Below are 26,773 nucleotides of genomic sequence, written 5' to 3' on the forward strand. Positions count from 1 at the left end.
AGTGCAATTGGTGGGTCATAGGGTAGTTCTATTTTTAGTTTTTTGAGGAACCTCCATACTGTTTTCCAGAGTGGCTGCACCAGCTTGCATTCCCAAGCTTTTATTTTTTTTAACAGGCAAAGAGGAAGATTTTGAAACAGGAAAATATTATGGCCAGAGGTGCAATTGTGAATGATGACGTTAGTAGCAAAATGGAAAATAACTAGAGCTGTATGACAATGACAGAAGACCAGAAGACTATTGTAATTAGACCAAGGAAATAATAAGGCCTCAATTTGGGAAGCAGCAATGAAAACGGGAAAGAGAGGACAAATAAATATTAAAAAAGAAGGTCCAATCAGACTGGCTGATAAGAGTATTATTTACAATAGCCAAGACATGGAAACAAGCAAAGTATCCACCAACAGATGAAGGGATAAAAAATGTAAGATACACACACCTATAAACACACACAGACACACACACTGGCTTGAGAATTATTCAGCCAAAAAAGGGAGGGAATCATGCCATTTACAACAACATGGTAGAGAGAGACAAATACTGTTATGATCTCCCTTACAGGTGCAATCTAAAGATCCAAACTCCTGTGAAACACAGAAGAGTTTGGTGGCTGTCAAACGCAGGGGATTGGGGGTGGGGGAGAAATGGGTGAAGGTGGTCAAAAGGTATTGAGTTGCAGTTATGAGACACAAGTTCTGGGGATGTACTGTACAGCATGATGACTACAACTTTAAAATACAAAAAAACAAATTCAAGACCAGGTGACCAATTAGAACCAGCTTTGGGAGAGGTGAGAGGGGAGAAGTATGATATTTAAGAGTGCACTGGAGTTAAACATTAAAAAAAAGCGGGGGGGGGGGGGAAGCGCCTGGGTGGCTCAGTCGGTTGGGTGTCGGACTTCGGCTCAGGTCATGATCTCACGGTCCGTGAGTTTGAGCCCTGCATTGGGCTCTGTGCTGACAGCTCAGAGCCTGGAACCTGCTTCAGATTCTGTGTCTCCTTCTCTCTCTGCCCCTTTCCCACTCAAGCTTTTGTATCTGTCTCTCTCAAAAATAAATAAACATTAAAAAAAATTAAAAAAAAAGAGTGCAGTGGAATTCGTCAAAAAATTAAACGCTGAATTATCCTATAATCCAGCAATTCTACTTTTGGGTATATGCCCACAAGAATAGAAAGCAGGGACTCAAACAGGTATTTGTATACCCATGTTCATAGAGCACTATTCACAATAGCCAAAAGGTGGGAACAATCCAAATATCTATCAGTGGATAATTCAACAAACAAAATGTGTTCTGTATGTACAATGGAATATTATTCAATCTTAAAAAAGGAGAAAATTCTGATACATATTATAACATGGATGAATCTTGAAAACATTACGCTAAGTGAAATAAGCCAGATGCAAAAAGACAAATATTGTATGATTTCATTCACATGAAGTACTTTGTCAAATTCGTAGAGACAGGAAATAGAATAGTGGTTAGCAGGGGCTTTGGGAAGAGAGGAAGAGGAGCTACTCTTTAATGGGTACTGAGTTACAGGTGGAGAAGATGTAAAAGTTCTGAAGATGGACAATGGTGACAGTTACACAATGATGTGAGGTACTTCATGCAACTGAACTGTATGATTAAAAATGGTTCAAGTTTTAATATACATTGAAAAAAAACAATGCAACAGAATAGATGGTAGTGGTATTATTCACTGAGGTCGAAAATATAAGAAAAAACCACTTTGGGGATGGGGAAAATAGGTTCAGCTGATGTAGACATGAATAGATGTAAGATATGCCTTTTGGAATTCAATAGACATCTGGACTAGAAATAATGGTTTGGGAAACTCACAGAGGTGGTAAATAAAAACGAGTAATTGAATGTAATCTTCCAGAAGAGTATGCAAAATAGGAAAAAGAATAATTAAGGACCAATTCTAGTAAACCCTAATATTTAAAGGGTAGGTAGTTGAAGAATCACATGTCATAAGATGCTAGGGAAGGTTAAAGCAGCTATAAAGTATACTTCCTAAAAGTTTTGCCTTTTATTTATTTTTTTCCTTTTTCTTATTTTTTTTAAGGCTTGACTTAAAAAAAATTTTTTTCATACCTACTTCCCCTTCCTTCTCTCAGAAATAGTAGCCATGGCTTATCTGTCACCTTCTGTCCTCTTCCGTCACGGTCATCTTCTCTGTTTCACTCACCAAGTCAGCAGTAGGGACTTTAAGTAGTTTTCCAGTCTGAATTATAGACTGTGGTGAAAAATACTTATTGAATCCTACCCCTTAATTTTTCAGATGAAGATACTTAAGGACAAGACTTGACCAAAGCTACACAGGCCATAAGCAAACATGCTGTAAGCATAATCCTTACCTACCCCACAGATGCCTTTAAAAGTCAGGCCCCCAAAATGGAACCACTTGACAGCAATAAAAACTACTTACTTAATTTCAATTAGCATATATGTAATACAAAGAGCAAATGCTCCAGCAAGATCAATCAAAACAAATGGATTCATTCGGGGAAGGAAGATGCTGCTAAGTCCTGGAATAATTCCACACAGGCTATGAAGAAACAAACAAAGAGTATTCGTTAGCAGACCTCAATGTAATACTGATGGAAATCTTGTGAAAGACAACTTGTATTTTAGTACCATAGGTCTTATAGAAAGCAAAGAGGATGTGGGAACAAAGTTCTCTCACTCGTAAAGGTATCTTATGTCATCAATAAGTAAAAGGCGAATAAGTTTGATCTGTGAGATTCATGTAGCAACCTCAGCAATGAATAATGTAAGTTCCCATGACAGATGCATTTCTTGTACATCCCTTTGAAATTATGTGTATCATGAAACCCCACATAACATCTTACCTTCGACTAAGATCTGCAACATGCTCTTGAAGCCAACTCGTACTAGCAGCTTTAAGAAGAAAACACGTAAATTACCTATATAGAAAAATAAACCACGACCAGAAATACTTGATTTCCTTAATTTAAAAGATAAGTTTTGTAATGACTGTATAACATTTTACAAAAGGACATGCTACTTAAATCTAGACTTTTTCCCTCTTTTATACCTTCAAGATAATAAAGCAAAAGCAGTTTCAACTATTTATATCACTGACCTGGAGGAATTACATATGTCAGTGTACTATTAACTTTAAAGGCTCTTTAAATGTAAAGCAGAACTTGCTAACCAGTGTGCTGAGAATGGGTTATAGGTATACCAATTCTTAATTCCCCCAGCTCTCAGAAAGGCCAGGTAGGGGATCTGGCTACATGCAGAAACCTGCCAGTTACTGTTCCTGAACAAGTAGCCCCCAGGCTCAAACATCCTTTTACAGTTATCTCAGGATTATAGAAATACTCACTTTTTCATGTGTAACATGATGTAAAAAGACTGGCAAGGTTATACAAAAGCCATATTGTAGAGCAGTTGAGAGCAGACTCTATTGCCAGAATATCTGACTTAAAACCCAGCTCTTAGCTAGATATTTGACTTTGGGCAAGTGATTTAATCTCTCAGTGCCTCAGTGTAATATAAAAATAATAAAATTATTTACCTCATGTGGTTATAGGGAGAATTAAATGGGCTGATCTACATAAAGAGTTTAGCATTGTGTCTGGTAGACAGAAAGTGCTCAGTATTATCTTTCACTCAAATTTCAACTAATGTCACAAATATTAATGTTTCTGGGAACTTTAATATCCAGCTAATGAAAATATAAACTAGATAGCCTTTCCAGAAATAAGTCTGGCACAATATATATCAATGACTTGAAAGATATTATATTTCTAACCCATTTATAATTTCTCTGGGAACTCATCCTGAAGAAGACTCACAGATGCATAAAAAGAAATGTGATATCAGAGAGCAGACTGTAGCATTATTTATAAAGGAAAACTTGGGTCTTCCTCATCTTTATGGAGAGATAATTTCTCAATCTTTGTACCTTCTTAAAATCTCTAGAGTGAACATTATACTATTTTAATAACTTATGCTTTTCTTTTCAAAATAATTCTGGACATCACAAATACCGTATTTTCTAGTTCATGCAGTAATTCTAAAACTTTAATTCATACAATACAACTGACGCTTACATAATATTCACGAAGGTGTTTAAATTTGAATGGGAAATTCAGAAAACTTTCTTCTCTTGATTGTCTTAGTGTTCAAGTCAGTGGACCTAAAAGATCCTCTCCTATCTTTGCTTCAAGTGTGGGTCTGTGCACACAGCCCACTTTTATTTTTACCTCACTTCTCACCAATCAGTGTTTAACCCTTTGTGGGTAGTGGGAATCCAGAACATGGAAATTACCAAAAATGACAATAATTTTAACTACTGAAGAGACATAACACTCTAAATTTTAAAGACTTGAAATAAAGAATATTTCAAAATCTATATGCTACTTTATTAATATATGCCCATCCACCATTGACACAGAGAAGTTCCTGGGAACTTACTTAACAGAATACAATTATTTGCAAAGAGCACATCAACCATCTGAAATTACTGATGTTTCCAAAATGTGTGCAATAGACTTTTTCTAAGTAGGTGACACATCTAAAATCCCACTCATGTTATTTGGCAAATGTAATTTTTCATCACATATAATTTAATATATGTCAGTTCTGCTCATTTTTAAAGTAATACATTCTTTTAAAGCTTGAACTAATAAGATTTTTGTTTTGTAATTCTCTACTCAGAAAAGACCTGAGAACCTCTAGGATAGTCCTCTCTTTCTCTTCCGGATAACCTTTCTAGGTGATGTGAGTTAATAAAACAAACACAGGACTTGTTTTTATGAGAGATGAATTGGATTTTTATTAATGGTAAATAAAAATCATACCTTCAGAGACATAAGCAAAGGCTTATTCCGAATAGAAGCATTGGAACAAGTTGATAGGAAAGAGCCACAAAAGTACCACACTAATATCTTCCCCTAAAACGAACAAAACATTTACCATATTTTTTCTTGGTAATAGCAACACGTAAATTTTCAGCATGCAGACAGACTAGGGATGGGAAGGGGACAGTGTCTGCTGCAGTGGGTTTGGGATTTGTGGAGCCAGGCTCTGAACTTGCTTTCGAGTTCCATCTACACAGGACAAAAACGGACTTCAGCATGAACAGTATCTTCCTACAGGTAACTGCTGTTATAAATTTATATAAATGCAATGGTTATATGGTTTACAAGCTACTAGGCAGGTTCAGAGTATCCTGAATTAAACTGGTCAAAACAGAAAAAAGTCCATGTATTTGGCAACTCTGTAGTAGACAATTACACTTTTATCTTTTTTTTTTTAACTTCTTTAATGTTTATTTTTTTATTTTCAGAGAGGAGAGTGAGCAGGGGAGGGGCAGAGGGAGAGAGGGTGAGGGAGAATCCAAGCAGGTTCAATGCTTTCTGCAGAACCTGACGCAGAGCTCAGTCTCACGAACTGTGAGATCATGACCCGAGCTGAAATCATCAGTCAGACATCTAACTGACTGAGCCAGCCCGGCTCAATTTTATCTTTTCTAAGGTGTTACTAAAAGATTTTGGGCATCAAATTTTAAATCATAGAAGACCAACATGGTAGTTTATGTGTTGATTTAGGCCTGAAATAACGAGGGACCTAAAGCCAGAGTACAAAGGCCTTCCTGTGCAATATAAAAACATAACGACTTGGGAACAGTTAAGGCTGAGAAGGAGTCTTGGAATTGGGGGATTTTGTTTGTGAATTATCAGTGAAATGTATATTGCCACACTCTGACCTATGGACTGGCCAAAGTAACCATTATTCTTAATGTACCTCTCAATAACTGGGGATCAAACATAATAGTAAATTATGTTATGTCAAAAGCAAAATCTCACGTGGTATCTCGGGCTGCTCCAGAAAGCGTTCTGCACATAAAGAAAAAATGTATAAATTAGTTCTAAAAATTATGAAATTAAAAAGCTTTATTAAATATAGAATTAATCTAATAAGTGAACAAAATCTTTTTTTTAAGTTAGTTTATTTGTGTAAGTAATCTCTACACTTAACATGGGGCTCAAACTCATGACCCCAAGATCAAGAGTCACATGCTCTTCCAACTGAGCCAGCAGGAGCCCTGAACAAAATCTTTTAATATGATAACCAACTGTTGATTATTAGCAGTGATCAGACAGACTTACAAATTATCCTCCATATGTAGTATGAACTTTCCCCCACCAAACTTTTTCCAATGGGTTATACCAAGCATTAAAACATGTCTGACTGAACCCTTTCCTTCAAACCTGCCCAGGATTTAGTAGCATCAAATTAGGTAATAAAAGGGGGTGAAAAGAAGGGAAGGAAAGTCTGGAAAAATGAAGAGGACATCTTATCAAAACTCCAGCACTGCTTCATCTTAATTGTATAACCCTTTAAAACCAAATGTGTCTCACTGGATTCTTTCTGTTGCCAAAGGTGGAATTTACAACGAAAGTGACATATAAAAACAAATGTACATTTCTTTTAATATAAAGAGAGCTCCCAATTGTGCCAAGACTGTGGAGGCAAATACAGCCAAGACTTCTAATCTTTCAAATCTGAAACAAGAAAATTAATTAGATCAGCACAATTCATACACCAGTATCTCCAGAACACCTTTTCATTCATTTATTCACACATTCAATTTTTTGTGTTGTGTCTACTATAAGCCAAAACACTGTTAATTTTTTTTAATGTTTTTAAATTTATTTTTCAGACACAGAGAGACAGAGCATGAGCAGGGGAGGGCAGAGAGAGAGGGAGGACAACAGAATCCGAAGCAGGCTCCAGGCTCTGAGCTGTCCGCACAGAGCCCGATGTGGGGCTCGAACTCACAGACCTGCAAGATCATGATCTGAGCCGAAGTCAGACGTTCAACCGACTGAGCCACCCAGGCGCCCTAAGCCAAACACTGTTAGAACAGACCTACAGATTTTCTAGAATGAAGATAAACAATGATTATCACAGATTAAAAAAAAGTGCCTATATGTACAACACCTATTCCTAGGCCACTTATGGATGTTATTTTTCTAGAAATAATTATTATCACAATAACGGTAACACTTGATTGACCCTCTTATGTTAGACCACTGGTCAAAGTGCTTAACATACAATTTCTTCTAAACTACCCACACCTGGGTGCCTGGGTGGCGCAGTCGGTTGGGCGTCCGACTTCAGCCAGGTCACAATCTTCGCGGTCCCGGGAGTTCGAGCCCCGCGTCAGGCTCTGGGCTGATGGCTCAGAGCCTGGAGCCTGTTTCCGATTCTGTGCCTCCCTCTCTCTCTGCCCCTCCCCCGTTCATGCTCTGTCTCTCTCTGTCCCAAAAACAAATAAACGTTGAAAAAAATTTTTTTTAAACTACCCAACACCTTATGAAAGGTTACTCTATCCACTTTAAAAAAAAAGAAAAAGAGATAAGGAACTTGAAAATACAAAAAGGAAAAGTAACTTATTAGAGTCATACAGCTAGCAAGTGGAGGAGTGAGGTTTCCAAACTCAGGCACTCTAGTTCCACAGTTCATGATTTTAACCACTTATTATATGGTCTCTCACTGAAGCAAATAATTGCAGTTGATTATGTGTGTGCCTTATAATCCCTAAAATGTAAGCTCAAGGCCAAGGCCTGTAATCATATTCATCTTAGTTTTTCCCACACACAGTTTAATGGCATTCCATATTTGTGATAAGTATAAATGCTTATAATTCTCAAGGAATTAGATATCTTCAGTAAAGACAATAAATAATTAAGAATCCTGATCACATTGCTGTTTTTAAAGGGGAAAAATGCTGGAAATCAACAACAACGTATTATTAAAAATATACAGAAATGTATTTATTGACATGGAAAGATATAAATGAAAAGAGTGGGTTATAAAAGAGTATAAAAAACAGTATGTAAATGCAGTATGTAAATGTTATTTATGGAAACTAATAAACTGATATTAAAGTGCATATATGGAAACACAAAAGGTGAAAGAAAGCAAAGACAATCCGAAGAAGAACAAACCTGGAAGATTTACACCACTAGATGCCAAGATGTATTTCAAAACTATTCAAAACTACTGTAGTTAATATAGCAAAGTACTAATGCAAGAATAGACAAATATTGACATTGAACAGACAAGAAAATCCAGAAATAGAATCACACATTCATAGTCACCTAGTTTATGAAAAGGTAGCACATAAACGCAGGAGAAAAGGATTAACTTTTCCTCCAATAAATGTTTCATCAGTTGAACAGCTATATAAAAAACAAATATGCCCTGACCTCTACCTCAACCCATATACAAAAATGAATTCCAGTTTGACTGTAGGTGTTAAATGTGAAAGGTCAAACAACAAGATTTCTAGCTAATAGTAGAGTATCTTTATGACCTCGGAGCTGGCTAAGATTTCTTGACAAGTACACAAAAAAGTACAACCCATGAAAAACTGATAAATTGAACTTATTGAAATAAAAAAACTTTTCATTCATGAGAAAAGTTATTTATATATGAAGAACTCTACAGATCAATATGAAAAAAAAGGTAACCCAATTTAAAAATGGGTAAAACATTTTAATATGCACCTGACAAAAAAGGTAATCTGAATGACTAAGAAATATATGAAAAAGTCAATAATATGAAAAAGTGTTCATTTAGTCATCAGGATAATAATTTAAAACCAAAAGACACAACTACATACCCTAGAATGGCTTAAAAAATAAAAAGACAATACCAACTGTTGGTATAGGCATGAAGCAACCAGAACTCTCAAATATTGCCAGTGAAAGAATAAACTGGTAAAACCACTCTAGAAAACTGGTATTACCTTATCTTCCAACAATGAACATATACAATTCCTATGACTGAGTAACTTCACTCAAAGATACATATCCAACATAAAGGGATACACATGTATACCAAAAGACATGTACAAGAATATTCACAAATAGCTTTATTTATAATAGCTAAAAGCTGAAAATCACCTAAATGCCTTTCAATAGTTGAACATAAAAAGAAATTGTGGTATATTCATATAATGGGATATGAGAGCAATGGACCAGAATGAACCACTATTATAGGAGAGTATATACTGTAATCCCATTAATGTGCCTCCAGACAGGCAACAATAATGTGCAAAGAACGCGGTCAGAACACTGATTACTTCTGTTGGGTTGGACTCTGACTCAAAAAAAAGGCGGGGGGGCTTTTTGGGGGGATTTGTAAAGTTTTATATCATGATCTAGGTAGTAGTTATACAGGTATATTCATTTATTAAAATTCACCAAACTGTACAAGGATATAAGAACAAGATTTGGCCCCTGCTACCATGAAATTTGCATTTTATTAGTATTTTTAATTTATTTGGGGGGGGTGCAGAGAGCGCGAGCGTACAAGAGCAGAGGGGCAGATAGAGGGAGACAGAGGATCTGAAGCAGGCTCTGGGCTGACAGCAGAGAGCCTGATATGGGGCTCAAACTCACAAACTGTGAGATCATGACCTGAGCCGAAATCAGACACTTAACTGACTGAGCCATCCAGGTGCCCCAAAATTTACATTTTAAGGAGGGAGACAGAGTAACAATTTATAACTTCTGGTAAATGCTATACAGAGAATAATAGTAGTCTGACATGGAAAGAGGCTAACCAGGTGATCTATTTTAGAATCTATTTCAGATTGGGCCCAGTTACTTAATGACATTGGCATTTAGTGATATTAGGATTCGAGTAACAAGATGGAGCACATCCTGCAAAGATGAAGTGAAGAGAATTTCAAGGAGAGACAATAGCTTGTACAAAAGACCTAAGCAGGAATATATGCGCTGTACACAAATTACAGAAAGAAAGACTGTGTGGTATATAGGGCATGAAAGTAGAAACTTGAAGAGAAGTAGGCAGAGACTAGCTCATCTCAGAATTTTGTAAACTAGAGAAAAGAGTCAGGATTTTATTTTAAGTATGACAGCAAATAACTGGGTGGTTATAAGGAAAGTGATAGCATGATTTAAGTTTAAAAAGGAAAACACTATGGGGTGTCTGCATGGCTCAGTTGGTTAAGCATCCAACTCTTGATCTTAGCTCAGGTCTTAATCTCAGGGTTGTGAGTTCAAGCCCTGAGTTGGGCTCCATGCTGGATGTGAAGCTTACTTAAACATAAATAAATAAAATAAACATAACTAAGCTAAACTAAAATAAAAAATAAAATGGAAAACACTCTGGTTGCTATATGGATAATGGTCTACAGGGGGGTAAGAGGAGAGGCATAGGGACCAATTAGGAGACTGGACATTGATAAAGATAAGAAATGAAGGTAGCTTAGTTACAATGGTAGTTGTTGAGATAGAAATGCGGGTCAGGGCAGATTCTGGATGTGTCTGTAGGTTACCCCGTAAAAACCTGCTGATGGATAAATGTGGGGAATGGGAGAAGACTAAAAATTTTGCTTGAGCAAATGGGTGGTGGTATTAACTAAGATGGGAAAAACTGCAGAGGAACAGGTTTTTAGGGAAGAAAACAAGAATTCTAGCCAAAGTTTAAGGCACCAAATAGATATCCATGTGATGCTGTCAAGAAGGTAGTCTGAAACAAGACAGATCTTAGGGCTAGAGAAATGAGAGTTTGGAATTATTAAATATAGATAGTAGGGACGCCTGGGTGGCTCAGTTGGTTGAGCGTCCGACTTCGGCTCAGGTCATGATCTCGTGGTCTGTGAGTTCAAGCCCTGCGTCGGGCTCTGTGAGGACAGCTCAGAGCCTGGAGCCTGCTTCGGATTCTGTGTCTCCTCTCTCTCTGCCCCTCCCCCACTCATGCTCTGTCTCTCTCTCTCTCTCTCTGTCAAAATAAAAACATTAAAAAATATATATATAGATGATAGTTCAAGCTATGTGACTGACAATTATACTTGGATGTTAATTTTATTGTTTAATTGCTCCCTCCTTTCTTGTTCAGTCTAAGTAAGTGGGAGCTATCATGTCCTTGCTTAACCTGGTCTCCTGGCCACAGTAACTGATCTAGAGACTAATATCTGTTCCAAGCTGGACCAATCAATAGTTCTTTCCCATGATTTTCTTTACTAGCACTGGGGAAGCATCTTTCCTTATCTAGGATGTAGTTAAGAAATTTCAAGTTAAGGTCTTGCTAGGAGTTATTCTAGTATGGTGGGGAAACATGGTATGAGAAACTAAACCTGACATGCAGAGAAAAGTGGGCCTGAGAGGTAAGAGAAAGACAAGGGTCCTGACTGTGCTAGTCCCTATGCCAGTTACCTCAGTCTTTCCACATTCTGGTTACATAAATTACAAAAGTTCCAATTTTCCCTCGATACTAGTTTGAATTGGATTTTTGTCACTTACAACCAAAAGCCTTAACTCAGAGTCACAGATTTCCATATAGAGATATCTATATGTACCTTAAAACCAAATATCATAGCAACAGTCCAACGCTATCAAATTTTAGTGACACTTATGAATATCTTCATCTTGCATGAAAATTTCATGTTTACTTTGCCCCATTGTTGAAGTAAACAAAACTTGATTTTGTTCAAAAGAATATTCCCAATGAATGGTATGGTAGAGAAGATGGGTAAGTTTGGTCCAAGTTTCTTTGCCAAGTTAAATTCTTCTTTCAATGGGAGAAGATATTTGCAAATAATACACCCAATACGAGATTAGTATCCAAAATATTAAAGAACTTATACAACATCAAAAAAATGTTTTTCCTATTAAAAATGGGCAGAAGACATGAACAGACATTTCTCCAAAGAAGATACACAGATGGCCAACAGATACATGAAAAGATGCTCAACATCACTCATCAGGGAAATGCAAATCAAATCCACAATCACCTCACACCTGTCAGAATGGCTTAAATCAAAACACAAGAAACAACCAGTATTGTTGAGGATGGAGAAAAAGGAACCCTTGTGCACTGTTGGTGGGAATGCAAACTGGTGCAGCCACTGTGAAAAACAGTACGGAGGTTCCTCAAAAAATTAAAAATAAAATTACTATATGATATTTACCCAAAGACTACAAAAACACGAATTTAAAAAGGTGCATGTACCCCTATGATTATTGCAGCATTACTTAAGAGTGAAAATATGGAAGCACCCCAAGGATCTATTAATAGATGAATGCATAAAGAACAGGTATTGTATGTGTGTGTATACACACACAATGGATTATTTCTCAGCCGTAAAAAAGAATAAAATCTTGCCATTTGCAACAACATAGATGGATTTAGAGGGTATAATGCTAAATGAAATAAGTAGCATATGTAGAATTTAAGAAACTAAACAAAGAAAAAGAGACAAAACAAAACATAGACTCTTAAATACAAAGAATAAACATGGTTACCAGAGGGCAAGGGGGGGTGGGCACGGGTGTAATAGGTGAAGGGAATTAAAAGTATACTTATTGTTTTTTTTTTAATGTTTATTTTTTATTTTGAGACAGAGAGAGAGAGCATGCACAGGGGAGGGCCAGAAAGTTAAATTCTTCTTTCAATGGGAGAAGATATTTGCAAATAATAGAGAGAGAGAGAGAGAGAGAGAGACAGAGAGAGACAGAGAGAGAATCCCAAGCAGGCTCTGCACTGTCAGCACAGAACCCGACAAAGGGCTTGATCTCATGAACTGTGAGATCATGACCTGAGCCAAAATCAAGATTGAGACAGTGAGTCAACTGAGCCCCCAGGCACTCCAGAGTATACTACTGTGATGAGCAGTTGGTAACATACAGAATTATGAATCACTATATTGTACACCTCAAGCTAATATAATGCTGTATGCTAATTACATTAGAATTTTAAAAACTTAAAAAGAAAAAGAAAAATGACAAGTGTTGGTGAGGATGCTGGTGGGAATATAAAATGGTGCTGCTTCTGTGGAAAATTATATGGTGGTTCCTCAAAAAATTAAACATGGAATCACAGAATATGATCCAGGAATGAGTATATACCCAAAAGAGCTGAAAGCAGGGATTCAAACAGATACTTGTACACCAATTGTTATAAAAGCATGACTCACAATGGCCCAAAGGTGGATACAGCCCAAATGTCCATCAACAGAATAAACAAAATGTGATATATACATACAATAGAATATTATTCAACTTAAGGAAATCATGAAATTCTGATCTATGCTATAACACAGATGAAATTTGAAAACATTAAGTGAAATAAGCCATATTCAAAAGGACAAATATTGTTTGATTCCATTTATGTGAGGTGCCTAGAAGAGGCAAATTCATAAACACAGGAAGTAGAATGGTGGTTGCCAGGGGCTGAGAGATAGGGGAATAGGGAGTTACTGTTAAGTGGATACGAGTTTTTGTTTGGGAAGAGGAAATATTTTTGGAAATAATGGCATTGCTCATACAACACCGTGAAGGTACTGCCACTGAATTGTACACCTGAAAATGATTAAAATGGTAACTTTTATGCTATGCACATTTTATCACAATAACCCCGCCACCCAAACTTTTAAAAAAAAAATTTATTTAAATCCCAGTTAGTTAACATATAGTGTAATAATGGTTTCAGGAGTAGAATTTAGTGATTCATCACTTACATAAAACACCCAGTGCTCATCCCAAGTGTCTTCCTTAACACCCATCACCCATTTAGCCCATCCCCCCACCCAACACTCTCCAGCAACTTGCTTGTTCTTTGTATTTAAGAGTCTCTTATGGTTTACCTCCCTTTCTGTTTTTTTTTAAGTTTACTTATTTTTTTTGAAAGAGAGAGCAAGCAGAGTAGGGGCAGAGAGAGAAGTCCAAGCAGGCTCCACACTGTCAGTGCAGAGCCTGACATGGGGCTCAAACTCACAAACCATGAGACCATGACCTGAGCTGAGGTCAAGAGTCAGATCCTTAACCAACTGAGCCACCCAGGCGTCCCTCCCTTTCTGTTTTTGTCTTAGTTTTCCTTCCCTTCCTTTATGTTCATCTACTGTGTTTCTTAAACTCCACATATGAATGAAATCATAGATTTGTCTTTCTCTGACTTATTTCACCTAGCATAATACACTCTAGTTCCATTCATGTTGCTGCAAATGGCAAGATTTCATTCTTTTTGATTGCTGAGTAATATTCCATTATATGTATATATACATATACATATATACATATTATATACATATACATACATATGTATATATACACATATATGTATTCTTTATTCTTCTTTATTCATTCATCAGTCAACAGACATTTGGGCTCTTTCCATAATTTGGCTATTGTTGATGGTGCTGCTATAAACACTGGGATGCATGTGCCTCTTTGAATCAGTATTTTTGTAGCCTTTGGATAAATAGCTAGTAGTGCAAATGCTGGGTTGTAAGGTAGTTCTATTTTTAATTTTTTTGAGGAACCTCAAAAATCGTTTGCCAGAGTGGTTGCGCCAGTTTGCATTCCCACCAACATGCAAAAGGTTCCCCTTTTTCTGTGTCCTCGCCAACATCTGTTGTTTCCCAAGTTGTTAATTTTAGTTATTTCACAGGTAATGAGGTGGTATCTCATGGTTTTGATTTGTATTTCCCTGATGATGAGTGATGTTGAGCATCTTTTCATGTGTCTGTTTCCCCTCTGGATGTCTTTTTTTTTAATGTTTATTTATTTTTGAGAGAGAGACATAGCTCAAGTAGGGGAGGAACAGAGAGAGAGGGAAACACAGAATCTGAAGCAGGCTCCAGGCTCTCAGAGGTCAGCACAGGTGCCCCTGGATGTCTTCTTTGAAAAAGTGTCTATTCATGTCTTCTGCCTATTTCTTCACTGGATTATTTGTTTTTTGAGTGTTGAATTTGTTAACTTTTTAATAGATTTTGGATATGTCCAATATGTCATTTGCAAATATATTCTCCCATTCGTTGGTTGTTGTAGTGTTGTTGATTGTTTCCTTCGCTGTGCAAGATTCTATTTCTTGATGAGGTCCCAATAGTTCACTTTTGCTGTTGTTTTCCCTTGTCTCTGGAAACATGTCTAGTAAGAAGTTGCTGCGGCCGAGGTCAGAGGATTTTGCCTGTTTCTCCTCTAGGAGTTTGATGGTTTCCCATCTTACATTTAGGTCTTCATCCATTTTGAGTTTATTTTTATGTATGGTATAAGAAACTGGTCCAGGTTCATTCTTCTGCATGTTGCCGTGTGGCTGCATTCCTAAACACCATTGCTGAGAGACTGTCTTAGTCTCTTTAACAAATGGTGGGCTGGGGAGAAACTGGATAGCAACATGCAGAAGGTGAAACTACCACTCTCACATATTCACAAAAATAAACTCAAAATGGATAAAGGACCTGAATGTGAGACAGGAAACCATCAAACACTAGAGGAGTGGAAAACAGGAACAAAAGACCTCTCTGATCTCAGCCGTAGCAATTTCTTACTTGATACATCCCCAAAGGCAGGGGAATTAAAAGCAAAAATGAACTACTGGGACCTTATGAAGATAAAAAGCTTCTGCACAGCGAAGGAAACAATCAACAAACTAAAAGGCAACCACCACGGAATGGGAAAAGATATTTGCAAATGACATATTGGACAAAGGGCTAGTATCCAAAATCTATAAAGAGCTCACCAAACTCCACACCCGAAAAACAAATAATCCAGTGAAGAAATGGGCAGAAAACATGAATAATAGACACTTCTCTAAAGAAGACATCCGGATGGCCAACAGGCACATGAAAGATGCTCAACGTCGCTCCTCATCAGGGAAATACAAATCAAAACCACACTCAGATATCACCTCATACCAGTCAGAGTGGCCAAAATGAACAAATCAGGAGACTATGGATCCTGGGGAGGATGTGGAGAAACAGGAACCCTCTTGCACTGTTGGTGGGAATGCAAATTGGTGCAGCCACTCTGGAAAACAGTGTGGAGGTTCCACAAAAAGTTAAAAATAGACCGACCCTATGACCCAGCAGTAGCACTGCTAGGAATTTATCCAAGGGATACAGGAGTACTGATGCACAGGGGCACTTGTACCCCAATGTTTATAGCAGCACTCTCAACAATAGCCAAATTATGGAAAGAGCCTAAATATCCATCAACAGAAGAATGGATAAAGAAATTGTGGTTTATATACACAATGGAGTACTATGTGGCAATGAGAAAGAATGAAACATGGCCCTTTGTAGCAACATGGATGGAACTGGAGAGTGTGATGCTAAGTGAAAAGACAGATACCATATGGTTTCACTCTTAGGTGGATCCTGAGAAACTTAACAGGAACCCATGGGGGAGGGGAAGGAAAAAAAAAAAGAGAGACAGGTTAGAGGGAGAGAGCCAAAGCATAAGAGGCTCTTAAAAATGAGAACAAACTGAGGGCTGATGGGGGGGGGGGGGGGAGGGGGGTGATGGGTATTGAAGAGGGCATCTTTTGGGATGAACACTGGGTGTTGTATGGAAACCAATTTGACAATAAATTTCATATATTTAAAAAAAAATGAAGAGACTGTCTTTTTCCCATTGGATATTCTTTCCTGCTTTGTCAAAGATTAGTTGGCCATACGTCTGTGGGTCCATTTCTGGGTTCTCTATTCTATTCCATTGATCTGAGTGTCTGTTCTTGTGCCAGTACCATACCGTCTTGATGATTACAGCTTTGTAGTATAGCTTGAAGTCTGGGATTGTGATGCCTCCTGCTTTGGTTTTCTTTTTCAAGATTGCTTTGGCTATTTGGAGTCTTTTCCGGTTCCATACAAATTTTAGGATTATTTGTTCTAGCTCTGTGAAGAATGCTGGTGTTACTTTGACAGGAATTGCATTGAATATGTAGATTACTTTGGGTAATATCGACATTTTAACAATATTTGTTCTTCCTATCCAGCAGCATGGAATCTTTTTACATTTTTTTGTGTCTTCTTCAATTTCTTTCATAAGCTTTCTAGTTTTCAGCATACAGATCTTTTATTAGGTTAGGTTTATTCCTAAGTATTTTATGGTTTTTTGGTGCAATTGTAAATGGGATTGATTCTTTGATTTCTCTTTCTGCTGCTTCATTATTGGTGTATAGAAATGCAACCGATTTTTGTATATTGATTTTATATCCTGTGACTTTGCTGAATTTATGTACCAGTTCTAGTAGTTTTCTGTGGAGTCTTTTGGGTTTTCCAGGTAGAGTATCATGTCGTCTGTGAAGAGTGAAAGTCTGACTTCTTCCCCGCTGATTTGGATGCCTTTTGTTTCTTTCTGTTGTCTGACTGCTGAGGCTAGGACTTCCGGTACTATGCTGAACAACATGTTCCTTATCTTACGGGGAAAGCTCTCAGTTTCTCCCCATTGAGGATGACATTAATTGTGGGTCTTTTGTATATGGCCTTTATGATGTTGAGGTATGTTCTTTCCATCCCTACTTTCTTGAGGGTTTTCATCAAGAAAGGACGCTGTACTTTGTCAAATGCTTTTCTGCATCTATTGAAAGGATCATGTGGTTCTTATCCTTTCTTTTATTAATGTGATGTATCATGTTGATTGATGTGTGGATACTGAACCACAATTGATGTGTGGATATTGAATCCCTGCAGCCCAGGAATAAATCCCTACTTCCTCACTGGAGCAGCGCCAGGCAGTGAGCTCTGAAACTTTAGAGTCTGCTCCTGGGTGGCGCAGGATGGGGGCGCCTGGGTGGCGAAGGGTGGCGCAGTCGGTTAAGCGTCCGACTTCAGCCAGGTCACGATCTCGCGGTCCGTGAGTTCGAGCCCCGCGTCAGGCTCTGGGCTGATGGCTCAGAGCCTGGAGCCTGTTTCCGATTCTGTGTCTCCCTCTCTCTCTGCCCCTCCCCCGTTCATGCTCTGTCTCTCTCTGTCCCAAAAAAAAAAAAAAAAATAGAGTCTGCTCCACTGCTTATAGAATCCTGGGGACACTGAAACCCTCCCTTTTCTCCCTGCCCATGGTCTTGGGGAACAGACTTCTTGCCCAGTCCCCTGAGAGTGTCTTTCTCTTTCTCTCTTTCTCTTTCTCTCACTCTCTCTCTTTTCCTCCATCTACTTTTGAGGGAAGGGGAGTGCTGTTCTTGTGTGATCCTGATGTGCTGCACTCTCTCCCTCTCTCTTTGTCCTCTCTCCCCAAAAATGACTCCGTACTCTCTGCAGCCTTTTTCTTCTCCAATTCACCTCTCCACACTGCGTACCTGCCAACTTCTGTAGCTCAAATTATGCAGACTGTTGTGTTAATCCTCAGATCAATTTCCTAGGTGTTCAAGATGGCTTGATGCTGAACTAGCTGGGTTTCAGGATGAGACAAGCGCAGGGTCCCCATACCACTCCACCATCTTAATTCTATCCCCCCTAAACTGAATTTCACATTGTTTCCTAAAATCTGAAAGAAACTCATTTTTTCTAATATATTAACAAAAACTTCTAATTCAAAAGATTATCTTCCAACTTTCAACTTTGAGTAATTTCTGAAACTACAGAAACAGAATCTCAAATTCTATTAGCCCATAGCTATCACAAATCCAATTTTAAGATAAAAATATCTCTATCACTGCATTAATGTTAAAGTATATCACATTTTTCTAACACATACATAGGAAGATCCTTTGTACTCCCTTTAACTAAAATTTAAGAGATTACCAAAATACTCAAGAACTTAATGTGAACATTTCATGTTAATATTTGTTTTATAAAATAGAAAAAAAAAACTTAATGTGAACATTTTATTTAATACTATTTAAATGTAAATATTCATGTTTCTTATCTAAAATCCTCTTGGAAGATACTTTTTTAAATCTATTTCACTATTTGGGATCCCCATTCCACTAAGCAGGCAGCATTTATTCTCTACAAATATTCTAACTAGCTCTTTACTTCCTGATACACCTACCATTTTAATAGCAATAAGTTACCAGAAAATAAAAGGACGTGAACTTACCCAAATGAATAGACAGGGCTAGGTTTCCTCATCATTACCCAGTAACTTATCAAACATGTTATTAAACTAAGTAAAAAGGAAAATAAATTTTGCTTTAGAACTAGAGCGAGAACACACAGAAATAAATTAAGTTTCCAGAATTCCTAAGTTTGGTGAAAGTTATCAGTGTTTGAAGACTAAATAAATTATTCAAATAATCCCAAATCTAATCACAAAATCCTAATACCTCAGCTTTAACATGTGAAGAAACTGAAAAAAATTAGGATACATCAAGTCAATAAATAGAACCTAAATACATTCTTTCTCTACTCAGTAAGTTATCCATGCTAAATGGCTTCCATAACTGAGCATGCAAAAATGAGACAGTAATAATAAGGTAATAATAAAAAATAAATAATATATTTTATTTTAGCCACAGACAATAAATCTTGACTCTGATTAACTTTAATCTTTGTTAAAAGTTAAACTAAATATTAATAACACCTTAACAACATTCTGAATGTTCTGGATGTTCATTTTCCAAGTACAGTGGAGATTACTACAGTGTGAAATTCAGGTGGTAACTATCTGTTTTAGACCAGTCAAGTAGATTTAGTTAGATGACTGATGAAAAGACATTGTAATACTCCTAAGGCATCGCTCTTGAAAACATCAAGTATTTTACAACCCTTACACAGTAATATGAAAGGTCTTACAAAGCAGGGAGCCAAAAAAGGTGTCTCCCTAGCTCACAATTACTCACTTTAGTTATTAATGCCCATCTACATGGTTACAGAAGAAACTGGTATGTTCTTACTTGACCCTGCTCCCTGGACACAGCTGACTCAACTACAGGTAGGCACCTCAAGCACCTGGTCTAATGCCTTAGTATTACCTTTTCTGTTCCTCTATAAATGAGATAATTTCTTCCAATATATCTCCTAATTGTTATTGTTTGTATATATATATTGTTGAGAATTTTACTTGTTACACACATTGCTTTAAGCAGAGAAAGCTTCATAAATTCAGTGCAAAAATTCCTTATTAGTTTCAAAACACTGAAGAGATCTTCTAAAACTTACCTAAAAAGGTCAAATATGGTCAAGTAAGTATAGGCAGTTAAAGCTGCAAAACAACAACAAAACAAATGATTAAAATGTTGCTGTTAGGAAATATAGCTCATCATCAGGATTGTTCACACCAGAAGTATCCATTACAAAAAAAAAAAAAAAAATGGAGTCACTAATTAACCTCATATGTTGGCAGTTACTTAGACTAATATATATGTAGCTAAAGTTGATAAGTACAGCGGCACCTGAATGGCTAGAGGATGTGACTCTTGATCTCAGGGTCATGAGTTCAAGTCTCATGCTGGGCATGGGACTACTTAATTTAAAGAAGAAAAAAAGTTTAAAAAACAAAAAACAAAGAAGGTAAATTTAATAGTTTACTTTCAGAACCTGATTTCTCCATCAGGAAAAATGAAGCAGCATATACCCAAAAGTGCTGTAATCGTTTTTGGTTTTTTGCCGTTTTCTGTCATCTGAATACTATTTTAAATATCTTCTTTAAATAGCAGGATGAAAATAAGGATACATAAAAATATATGAGGTCAAGAGGCGCCTGGGTGGCTCAGTCGGTTTAGTGTCCGACTTCGGCTCGGGTCATGATCTCGTGGTTCGTGAGTTCGACCCCCGCGTTGGGGTCTGTGCTGATAGCTCAGAGCCTGGAGCCTGCTTCTGATTCTGTGTCTTCCTCTCTCTCTGCCCCTCCCCCACTCATGCTCTGTCCCTCTCTGTCTCAGAAATAAACATTAAAAAAAAATTTTAAAAAATATACGAGGTCAAGAAACAAAATATTACAGATTTCCCTTTACAAGGAAAATCCAATAAACATAAATGTCAAAATCTTACGGAGAAACCGTATAAACTGAAGGGATAGTCTATCACGTTAAATAGGAATCTAAGTTTTTCAAATAGATTTAAAACTTACAGGGGTACCTGGGTGGCTTAGTCAGTTAAGCATCTGACTTTGGCTCAAGTCATGATTTCAGGGTTCATGAGTTCGAGCCCCGCTTTGAGCTCTGTGCTGACAGCTCGGAGCCTGGAGCCTGTCTCCCTCTCTCTCTGCCCCTCCCTCACCCATATTCTGTTTCTCTCAAAAATAAATAAACAAAAAAAGAGGTGATTTAAAATGAGAACGCCTAGGAGCACCTGGCTGGTTCACTCACTTAAATGTCCGATTCGGCCTAGGTCATGATCTCGCCATTCCCAAGTTTGAGCTGTGTTGAGCTCTGTGCTGATAGCTCAGAGACTGGAGTCTATTTCAGATTCTGTGTCTCCCTCTCTCTCTCTGCCCCTCCCCACTCACGCTCTGTCTCTCTCTCTCAAAAATAAACAAACATTAAAAAAAAATGATAATACCTAATAATTAAACCATACTGTACCGTTTACAAGATACTTTTCAAATAGATTCTCACAATTAAATCTTTTGAGTTATATTTCAGAATAATATACCCCATGTAAAGAAAGACATACCTTTTTTTAAGATCAGAACAATAAATGTGAAACTAATAATTAATTGCACAAAAATAAGAATGGTGACATACCTATACTGTTCGTAGAACTGCACCACATAAGCAGGAAGCCAGTACATGTTAAATTTATTACACCAAAGAGCAGTATCTTCCAGGACTGTGAAAAAGAAAATCACTCTTATTTGCATAGTGCTAATAAACTTCACTGGGTTTATTCAAGTTGCTGCAATTCATACTCCACAAAGGAATAAACCCAACTTCCTTCAAAAAGTCAGTGTCACATTTTCTATAGCTACCAAAATTATCATCAACCAATTTATTATTAATATATGTAAATCTAAAACAATAGAAGGGGAATTCTTCAAAAGAAAAAAAATCCTGCCATAAAAACTCTCAAACAGTTGAGAAAAATAGGCATTTACTTTAACACCATGTTGTCTCTATAAATATGTACATAGAGACAATGATAACAAATGGGGCAAAATATAAAGCAAATGGCGAACCTGAGTAAAGGGCTTAAGGGAGTTCCTCACACTAATCTTGTGACTTTTCTGTAAACTTGAAATTATATCAAAATAAAGTTATTCCTTCCCTCCCCTGATAAAGGGCAGCACTTACTTATTCACCAAATAAGTCATATGAAATAGGACTACAAAAGAGGGAAAGACTACCATGGTTTAGAAGTTCGCAGACCTGAGATACACCCTGAGAGTAGCTAGGATTTCATCAGAAGATTTCATCAGAAGGAGAAAGGGAATTCTAAAAACAAGAGATCAAGCGTTTTTTTTTTTTAATTGTTTCCACTCTACTCCGTACAAAGAAGGGAGACCTATAATTGTGTGAATGTAGAAGTGAAAGAAATTAGTGAAAAGGGAATTGTATGTAGGCATTAAGATTAAACAGATATAATTGCAAAAGTCAAGTGTGGGATAGGATGGCTTTAGAACACAGATGGAGGGGCGCCTGGGTGGCGCAGTCGGTTAAGCGTCCGACTTCAGCCAGGTCACGATCTCGCGGTCCGTGAGTTCGAGCCCCGCGTCGGGCTCTGGGCTGATGGCTCAGAGCCTGGAGCCTGTTTCCGATTCTGTGTCTCGCTCTCTCTCTGCCCCTCCCCCGTTCATGCTCTGTCTCTCTCTGTCCCAAAAATAAATAAACGTTGAAAAAAAAAAAAATTAGAACACAGATGGAAAATGCAGGTTTAGAATGAAGAACAACTCTTTTCAGAAAGGTGAGAAGGATAAGAAGGTGACTGAAGGGACAGAAACTGTGAGGCAGAAAGAAGTGACAGCGAAATCGCACAGAGCTAATACCTTATAAATCTCCAGAAAAGAACAACGTGTTTTTCGAAAATTAAGGGATATGGTAAAGTAGGACTTAAATCAAGAGGAGAGTTTGCAGAATAGCTATTATAGTGAGAATACTACAGAATTGTCAAAAAAGAGAAAAGAATTACCAGCATGAATTTATGGTAGACAGCATTCTGCAGGTTCCCCTACCCCTAGGAGCAAAACCAGAGAAATAGGTGAGGTAGGGATGTCAGAGACTGAGAGCTGATAGGATAGGTTAATGGGACAAGGGACTCTAAAAGTGAGGACATTAATGAAATGACTGGACATGAGCTCTAGTCAGGACAGGGATTGAAGAATAGTCAGAAAAAGAGGATAAAAGCATGTAATTTGAAAATGACCTTCTCTGAAGCTCTACTGATGAATCAAGCTATTCATCAACAAATATTTGAGTACCTATTTTGTAACAGACACTTTTCTAGGCACTGGAGATACAGCAATGAACAAAATATGGACCTTATAATCTAGCTGGGATGACAGACAACAAACAAATATATAACATCAGGTGGTGGTAAGCGCTACAAAGGAAAAATAAAGTGTGTAAGAACTCAGTAATGGGTGTCATGGAAAGGTTGCTCTACTAGACAGTAGACAGGGTAGTCAGAAAAGACCCCTTTGGTGAGGTAACATGTGACCTGAGATTTTACAGAGGCAAAGGTGCTAAGCATGCAGATATCTGGGAAAGAAAATGGGTACCACGGTGCAAATGCCCTAAGATAGAAGAGTACCTGGCCTAGGAAGGCTAGGCAAGAGAGGTGAGAGGGAATCTGGGGCTCCATCGAGTAGTATCTTGTATGCTAGCAAAAGACCTGGGGTTTATTTCAAATGAGATGGAAAGTTACTTAGCTTTCATAAAAGATCATCTAGCTTCTCTATTTTGAATGTACTGCATAAGGGCAAAGAGAGATGTGGGATCCTAAATGGACATCCAAATCCATTTGGAACATGACTGCAATAATCCATGTGAGAAATGGTGGCTTTGAAGTTGGTAAGAAAGTGTTAAAAGAGTCAGATTCTGAGTACTATATTAAAGATGGAGCTAGCAAGATTTACTCATAAAATGGATGAGGAACGAGAGAAAGAGAGGTAAGAACAACTCCAGGGTTTCTGGCCTGTGCACCGCAAGAGAAGAGTGGCCATTTAGTGAGGAAGGGACAGAAAATCAAAGTTCAGGTTTGACCATATTAAATTTGAGATGCCTGTTAGATATCCAAGTAGAAATGCTGAAAGGGCCATTATACATAGGAATCTAGAAGTAGGGGAGAAGTTAGAGATTGAGATATATATATGGGGTCATCAGCATATGAAGTCAGTGTCACCTAGATGTAACAAACATAAGCAACAGAGGCTAAAGCTCTAAGAGGTGGGATGCTCTAAAACTTAAAGATCAGAAAGATGACAGGAAAGTGATGAACAACAGCCAAGTAAGTAGAAGGAAAACCAAGAGTGATGTTTCAGTCCAAATGAAAAAAGGGCTTTAAGAAAGTGACCAATTTTTGTCAAATGCTATTGAAGGTTAAGTAACATGGGAAATGAGAATGAACATTGATTTTGGCAACACAGAGGTTATTTGTTAAAGCTGTTACAGTGGATTGGTGGGAAGTAGAGCCAGGGAGAAGAGAAAGTGAACAGAGTAAAGACAATTCTTTTAAGTACTTGTTCTATAAAAGGAAGCAGAGAAATGAGGGAGTAGCTGACAGTGGAAGACATGGCATGTAATAATGACGCAAGAAGGAACAATGATGCAAGAGACAGAAGGAACAATTGTAGGAAAGTTGTCTTTGAGTAAGCAACAAGTAGAGGCACTGGCCTTACAAAGAACAGAGTTCGTTTATAGAGACAGGCGCAAAGATAGTGTTGGTGGATGACAGGATGTGGAAGCATTTTCTGATTACTTCTTTTCCTTTAGTGAAACAGGAAGCAAGACCAATAGGTCAGAGTGAGGATGAATAAGGTTTTGGAAGTTTGAGGACAGAAGTGAAAGAAAATGGGTTGAAATAACCATCTAGAAAAATGGAAAAGTGAATGAACTAAAAAATATAGAATGGGCAGCTCTCATGGCATACTTGACCATGAATTTAAAATCAGACCAGTCACCATGTTTCTCTTAGGCTACATTCAATTGGGTGCAGCCACAGAGTAGGAGGAAAGTAAACTTAATGATGTTAAGGATTTGCAGAAAGTATCAGAGGATGAGAGACAGATGGAAGGAGGGCACAAAGGAGTTTAAGACATATGCATGAAATTGATAATGATGAACCAAAGAATCTAAACTGGATAAGTAAGCAAATGAGGATAAGAGAAGTAAAAAATAGTGAAAGGATGGCAGTCAATGGATTAGAGATCCTAGTAAGACTGAACAATTACTGGAATTGGGGTAATACAAGGAGTGAACTGGAAAGACAGATGGTAACTATGAGTGAAATGCTTGAAAATGAGACAACAGGCAGTTTTAGCTATTATAAATGATAATGTCTGTAGTATGATCACAGAAGTGGATAGTTGGAAGGGATGTATGACAAGATTATTTGTGGTAAGGAAGTAAGGAACTGAGAGGTAAGGATCTTCTTTATAAGAAATTACCAAGAACTAAGATAGGAGTAGTAGTAAAAAGAGACGAGCTAGGGTACATCTTGTAAGATTTAAGTTATGATAGAGTTATCTGCACAATGTAGGTGTTCCTAGATCAGTTTTGTTCCTACTACCAATTCCGTGGTGTACTGTATATGGTTCAGGAGTTTCCTGTTTACTTCTGTAATGTGGTTGCTTTCCACAGAACATTATAAAGTTCTACTTATCTGTTTCAAAAGATCATCCTAAATGGACTAGACACACAAGTAGCAGATGAATTTCCTACCTTTGGCTCTTTAAGTTTAACAACCACAGCAGTATACTATTTGCAAATATTAGAATTATTGAGTTCTGCCTATATTCCAAGGTTTTAGCAAACAGAAGATACAGTGATAACAAACAAAGAACAGAGTCTCTAGTCGAGTATCACAATACATGGCCAATATCACTGGTTTACTTATGTTCCAGTGAAGCTAGGTGTATTTGAAATTCTTCACATATTTATTGCTTATTTTGTACTTTTATTAAAAAGTGGACAAAATAAGATACAGTCACTGTCCTCAGGGAGCTTACAGTATAATTTACACAATAACAAGAACAATGAAAACAAAACTAGGTCTATATTGGTGACCAATATGGGGCTTGAATTCACAACCCTGAGATCAAACCAATTATCTTTTTACTTACAGTATCAAAGCATAAATTATTTTTCTTTCCATACAATAAAAATAAGTAAACATGGCTTCAAACTACACCTATTAGATTTGTAAAAAAAAAAAAAAAGGTAAAAAATAAAGTTGAGATGCTGAAAAAAATAAATAAAAGGCAATCACAAAATAATTTATCTTTAACACTCATTAGAATTAGAATAAGAACCTTAACTGAAGCCTAGCTTCCTCCCAAGCAAACAACTGTGTATGAAAATACTATACTTTTACATTAAAAATGTGCTTATTCAGGGGTGTCTGGCTCACTCAGTTGGTAGAGCATGCAACTCTTGATCTTGGGGTTGTGCGTTAGAGCCCCACACTGGGCACAGAGATTACTTTAAAAAAATTGCTTATCCAACATAAAAAAATGAAAACAGTGTGGGGGGTGCCTGGCTGACTCAGTCAGTAGAGCATGTGACTCTTGATCTCAGGGTTGTTGAGTTCAAATCCCACATTGGGTGTAGAGTTTACTTAAAAACAAAACCAGTGTGGTGGGATCAAGAGTAATTTCTTTGTACCTGAAAAATGATCTTTTTCAATGTCATTATGTTGTCTGTGCAATGATTAAAAATAGAGTTAATAAATAACTTACCCTTCGGTCAGCTGCTACAAGTCTAAATTCCTGTAGTAACTTGCCAAAAAAAGATCTCTGTGGTTTTCTAAAGAGATGAATTGTCCCCTTTAAAATAAACAAAAATAAACAAATCAGCATTTAAGCATGTAATCTTTTTCATATCCTGTGATGCGATATAATGGTAACATTTACTGAACACTCAGTATGTGGCAATTATTCTAA

At 37.3% G+C, this 26,773-nt stretch overlaps 1 protein-coding gene across 3 annotated transcripts in view; it reads right to left on the reverse strand.

Moving 5' to 3' along the window:
- Positions 1-26,773, reverse strand: part of SLC30A6 (solute carrier family 30 member 6) — a 72,269-nt gene that overhangs the window by 41,611 nt on the left and 3,885 nt on the right. For 2 of the 3 annotated variants that reach the window (XM_030311348.1, XM_030311349.1), the window contains exons 2-9: positions 26,570-26,656; positions 21,423-21,507; positions 19,897-19,939; positions 18,836-18,901; positions 6,465-6,544; positions 5,846-5,881; positions 2,858-2,906; positions 2,434-2,553 (exon numbers count right to left, since the gene is read on the reverse strand). In XM_030311348.1, coding sequence (XP_030167208.1) covers positions 2,434-2,553; positions 2,858-2,906; positions 5,846-5,881; positions 6,465-6,544; positions 18,836-18,901; positions 19,897-19,939; positions 21,423-21,507; positions 26,570-26,656 — 566 coding nt within the window. The remainder of the gene's footprint in view (positions 1-2,433; positions 2,554-2,857; positions 2,907-5,845; positions 5,882-6,464; positions 6,545-18,835; positions 18,902-19,896; positions 19,940-21,422; positions 21,508-26,569; positions 26,657-26,773) is intronic. The other variant, XM_030311351.1, reaches the window with a different exon arrangement.

The sequence above is a fragment of the Lynx canadensis genome, chromosome A3 (genome assembly GCF_007474595.2).
Source record: "Lynx canadensis isolate LIC74 chromosome A3, mLynCan4.pri.v2, whole genome shotgun sequence".
In the NCBI taxonomy this organism is placed as follows: Eukaryota; Metazoa; Chordata; class Mammalia; order Carnivora; family Felidae; genus Lynx; species Lynx canadensis.